The sequence below is a fragment of the Silene latifolia genome, chromosome 8 (genome assembly GCF_048544455.1).
Source record: "Silene latifolia isolate original U9 population chromosome 8, ASM4854445v1, whole genome shotgun sequence".
Lineage (NCBI taxonomy): Eukaryota > Viridiplantae > Streptophyta > Magnoliopsida > Caryophyllales > Caryophyllaceae > Silene > Silene latifolia.
Window position 1 is genome coordinate 2,047,206 of NC_133533.1, and position 5,714 is coordinate 2,052,919.

General features: G+C 34.9%; 1 protein-coding gene across 1 annotated transcript; it reads left to right on the forward strand.

Moving 5' to 3' along the window:
• Nucleotides 1-2,170: 2,170 nt before the first annotated feature.
• On the forward strand, nucleotides 2,171-4,630 carry LOC141597501 (uncharacterized). The gene is made up of 3 exons (XM_074417968.1): nucleotides 2,171-3,452; nucleotides 3,528-3,688; nucleotides 3,785-4,630. Exons 1-3 carry the CDS (start codon nucleotides 2,171-2,173, stop codon nucleotides 4,628-4,630), a joined length of 2,289 nt encoding a protein of 762 aa, XP_074274069.1.
• Nucleotides 4,631-5,714: the final 1,084 nt, after the last annotated feature.

The window sequence follows — 5,714 nt, forward strand, 5'->3', positions numbered from 1 at the left end:
TATATTCCCAAAGATCAATAATTATATAAGCTAGGTGGGTGATCCTATGATATAGTTAAAAAAATTATGAAAATAATATAATTAAATTTATGGTAAAAAAATGTTATCATGAAAATAACATAATTGATGTGGGTAACAAAACCACAATAAAAAAAACATGTTCAAATATTTGTTTTTAATGAAAAAATTGATTTCTGCTTAATTGCAATTTTTTTGAAAATTATGAGGCTAATTTGCTACAATTGAAATTTAAAAAGCAGATTTGCACATAGTTCATAAGTTATGGAGATAATTTACAACATCCCCGCTTAATATCGCATTGAAACATTGAAACATTTCAAATACACAACCCCTTGCCCTTAGTGACTAAACAATGTCACACGAAAGTTGTCAACCAAGCAAATAATATACTCACTCATCTCACTCAGTAGTTATCAATTGATTTCGGTACAAAAATTGAAAGAATTTATTATAATAAAAATAATATTACATTACAAATCTGCCATTTGCCCACGGACAACTTTTAAGATAAAACTAGTTTTGGAGCCCGTGAAAATCACGGGATCGTTAATAATTGACTGTAGTTAAGTGTTTAATTTGTGAATAACTTATATGGAGTAGTCCCCCTCTCTCAATCATTTGTTTAATTTTAATTAAAAACCACTCACAAATAATTTTAAAAAATAAGGTAAACAAATGAACACGACCGAGGGAGCGGTATTTTAAAACAAAAGTTTAATACACTCCAAATTTTTTATTCTTGATGATACGCAAACCAAAATGTGAATAGCTTTGTTGTTTTGAAGCGAGGACACAATCCGTCAAATTGAATTTTCGGGTACTTCTGGTCTTATGGACAATCTTGACGTCATAGAAGTATTGGAACAAGAATTTGCGTTCCATTGTCGTCCCCTATTTTCAAAGGATTTAAAAATATGAGTACAAGTTTCTACCAATAAAACAAAACATTAAAAGAAGTCACCCTTCCATATATGAACAAATTGCATTGAAATTTATTTTCTACTACATATGAGGTTAAAAACCTCCTAACTCCGAAATATATAGCGTGATTACTTTTCATTCATTCTCCTTTCTTTCTTTACAAAAATATAACTTTCTTATTACTTCACTTATAGTAAGTACACATATAGATAGAATTTAAATGCTATTAATATCATTAAAAATACATCGGTTCTTATTATTTGACTCACCAAACTTTTTTCTTTTCTTTTTATTGTCAAATATCTAGTATAAATTATTCGTTGCATTTCTTTGCCTAATTTTCATCATGAATCACTCGAAAACAATATTTGTAATACAAGGGCTAGGCACTCAAATAATGTCGATTGTTGTGTTTCTAGACTCTTCCGTGTCGAACAACTATAGCATTCATATTCTCCTTTTAGTTGATGTATCACAGAAAGATGATTGCATTTCAAACATTTCGTTTTTTTCGTCCGAGAGAGAATGAGGCAAGAATGGGATTTGGCACTAATAAATGTTCTAACCGTCGCTGCCTGCAACTCACTGGTTGTTTGGTCCCTTGCTCCTTTTTGCTCATTTGAAAATACCTCCAGATTCAATTTGCATAAGCTCCCAAACAATATCTTTGAAGCAAGCTATCATCACAGGCGATTTGATGTTCGTTAAAGAATTCATTCATTTGTCTGCAAAGCTGTACAACTCAGTCGGGTGGGATTCATAGAAGGGGCTGTTCAATCTGCCTTGGCGAATCTTTGTGCCACAAATATGTTGGAGACTAAGCAAGAAATACGGTTGTAAAAGTTAGTTACAAGGTTGTTAGCTTGTAACTAACCTTAAGGGAAATTAGTTATAGAGATAGATTAAGTCGGTTTATGCTTGTGTGTATAAATAGCAGACTCTTCTTCATTGTAACACATCAGATTATTCTCTATTCAATACAATTCACTTCTTTCTCTCTCAATCTTTCTCCTCAACAAACTTCTCTCTTCTTACTTTGTTTCATACAATCTAAACTCATCAACATATTCAAGCTCTATAACCAACATGGTATCAGAGCAAGGTCATTAGCTTGATCTTGTTTCTGCATATCTTAGTTTTCTTCAGTCTACCTTCATACGTCTGTTTTTCTTCTTAATCAGTTTTTCTTTACATTCAAGATTTCTTTCATTTTCTATCAAAAACAATCATGCCTGAAAACTCTGAAGTCAACACTACTATTGGTCCAGAAGATCCTCACTTTATTCATCACTCTGATATTCCTGGGATTAAGCTAGTTGGGACTGTTTTTGATGGAACTGGTTATGGCGGTTGGAAGCGTGCCATGCTCATTGCCCTCTCAGCTAAAAACAAACTGGGATTCATTGATGGTAGCCTACCTAAACCTGCAGCAACTGATTCTTCTGCAAAATCTTGGCAGCGTTGTAACGACATAGTATTTTCTTGGATTTTGAACTCTTGTTCACCAGATATTGGGAAATCAATTCTTTACAGCAATACTGCTGAGATAGCATGGTCTGAATTAGAAGATCGCTTTGGACAAAGTAATGGAGCTCAGCTGTATGGCGCTCAGAAAAAGTTAACTGACTTTTCTCAGGGAAACGACAGCATCTCTACTTATTTCACCAAATTAAAATCAATTTGGGATGAAGTAGATAGAATGGGTATGAACCCTCCTTGTTCTTGCAACTGTCAGTGTGGTGCTAAGATCAAACAGAAGAAATTTCAAGAAGATCAAAAGATTATTCAGTTTCTTATGGGTTTAAATGACTCATTTGCGATTGTTAGAGGCACTATTTTGATGCAGAATCCTCTCCCTAAGTTGTCTTCTATCTACAACAATCTCCTTCAAGAAGAAGGTCAAAGAGAGATTCACAATACTGTGAATTTTCAATCTGATTCTGCTGCTCTTTATGCTGGTAACAATAAAGGGACTTATAGAAACAATTATGGTGGCAACAACTCTTACAATGGTTATCGCAGCAATAACAACAACAGTAGCGCACCATATAATCAAAGGAATTTTTCTACTGGTTTCAAGAATACTAACACTGGTTATAATAATCAGACAAACCCAAATAATGTAAGAGGGAATTATCAGCAATATTCTCAGCAAGATACTCAGCGTTCTACTCAGCAAGGTTTTAATAACAAGGGCAAGGTTTCAGCTACAGATGTCCCTAATGCTGGTGGACTTTTCTGTAATTACTGCAAGAAATTTAATCACAGGATTGAGAATTGTAAGCATTTACAGAACAGAAATAGAAGATTTGCAGCAAATGTTTTCAATGATCAAGATGGGTTTCAAAGTGATCCTGCAGGGCTCAATTCTTCTTCTGCTGCCAATTCTGGTTCTACTCCTGCAGACTCTGCTAGTGGTTTTCCTTTTGTGTCTACATCCTCTGCAAATTTTGCTGGGATGAATGATTCTGGTCCTTCTGATGGTCCTGCTTCATCTGCTAATTTTGCAGGTAAGAGTTCTTCATCTTCTCAAAGTTTTAATGTCCTTTTGAACCCCTATTTTAACTCCTAGATCTTGGATACAGGAGCTAGTGACCACATGTGTTCTAACAAGGCCTTGTTCTCTGATTTTAGAACTTTGGATAAACCCTATTCTATTTCTTTACCAAATGGCAATGTTGTGTTTATTGATACTGTTGGTTCTGTTCCTATTACCTCTGATTTGTGCCTTGGTGATGTTCTCTATGTGCCTTGTTTCAAGTTTAATTTGTTGTCCATTAGTAAACTAACTAAGCAATTAAATTCAGTAGTTAGTTTCACCCCTTCCCTTTGCTATTTGCAGGATTATTCCAAGAGGCACTTGGTCCTTGGTAGGAATTACAATGACCTATATCTGCTTACAAATGATAAACAAGTTGTTCCAGATGTTACTCCTAATAAAATTAGCTCTAATTCTGTTGTTGCTACTGCAAATTGTAATGTTTGGCATCATAGACTAGGTCATCTGCCACTATATAAGCTGAAACAAATTTGTACTGTATCTTCTGATAATGAGAATGCTTTGCTTTCATGTTCAATTTGTGCTAAAGCTAGACAACACAGGCTATCTTTTTCTTCCAGTACATCTGTTTCTCTTGAGCCTTTTGAGCTGATACATATTGATCTTTGGGGTCCTTACCACACTTCTACTTATAATGGTTATAAATATTTCCTAACCATTGTTGATGATTTTACTAGATGTACATGGACTCATTTATTAACATGTAAAGGGAATGCTTTTGTCTTTGTGAAATCCTTTATCAACATGGTAGCTACTCAGTTTGACAGGAAAGTTAAGACAATTAGATCAGATAATGCCTTTGAATTAGGCACTAGTCATCTTACTTCTCAATTTTTGACTGATCATGGCATTATTCATCAAACATCATGTTTTCATACCCCACAGCAAAATGGTACAGTTGAAAGAAAGCATAAACATCTTCTAGAAACAGCTAGAACATTGAGTTTTCAATCTAATTTGCCTACCAAATATTGGGGAGAATGTATATTGACAGCTACTTACATTATTATTAGATTGCCTACTAAGGTTTTGCAAAATTTATCTCCTTATCAAGTACTCTTTGGTAAAGAACCTGATTTGAGTCACATGAGGGCTTTTGGGTGGTTTAGTTTATGCTTCATCTCCTAAGCCTGGAAGAGACAAATTCTCTCTTAGGGCTATTCCTTGCATTTTCTTGGGTTATCCTTTTGGCAAAAAGGCTTATAAGTTGTTGTCCCTAGACAATATGTCTATTCTAAACTCTAGGGATGTTGTTTTTCATGAATCCATTTTTCCTTATATCAAAGACACTGTGCATTCTTTTATTCCTCTTGCTACATCTGATTTTAATTCTGATCTGTCAATACCTACAATAATATCAAACTCTGGCAATAGTATTCCTGATGTAGTCACCACTAATGATACTCAAACTGTAACAAATAATGACAATACTACTTCCACTAATGTGTCTCATACTGTTGCATCTACTAGACAATCATCTAGACAGTTTAGACCCCCTTCATACTTACAACACTATGTCTGCAATTCCAAAAACAAAGTCTGTAATGCTGCCATTTGTTCCCATACCTTGACTTCCCTGTGTATTCCTTCCTCATCTGTGGCACAGTCCATGTGTATGTCTGTTACTGTTGGTCCCAATTCTTTTATAAGCAATATTTTACCCATTCAAGAACCTAAAAGTTATAAAGAGGCTTCTGTCTATCCTGAGTGGCAAGATGCCATAGCTGCTAAATTTAGAGCATTAGAGGCCAACAACACTTGGTCTCTTGTGCCCCTTCCTGCTGGTAAAAAGTCTATTTCGTGCAAGTGGGTTTTTAAAGTGAAACACAAGTCAGATGGAACTGTTGAGAGGTACAAGGCAAGGTTAGTTGTGAAGGGTTTCACTCAAAAAGAAGGAATAGACTATACAGAGACATTTTCACCTGTGGTGAAGATGACAACAATACGAGCTTTGGTTGCTGTTGCAGTCAAGAAGAAGTGGACATTACATCAGCTAGATGTGAACAACGCTTTCTTACATGGTGATCTCCATGAAGAAGTATATATGAAGATACCACCTGGTTTACAAGTTCAAGGCAAGAACATGGTCTGCAAGTTAGAGAAGTCTTTATATGGTTTAAAACAAGCATCCAGGCAGTGGAATGCTAAATTGTGTCAGTCTCTCAAATCCAAAGGTTATCAACAATCTTTAAATGATTACTCATTATTTTCT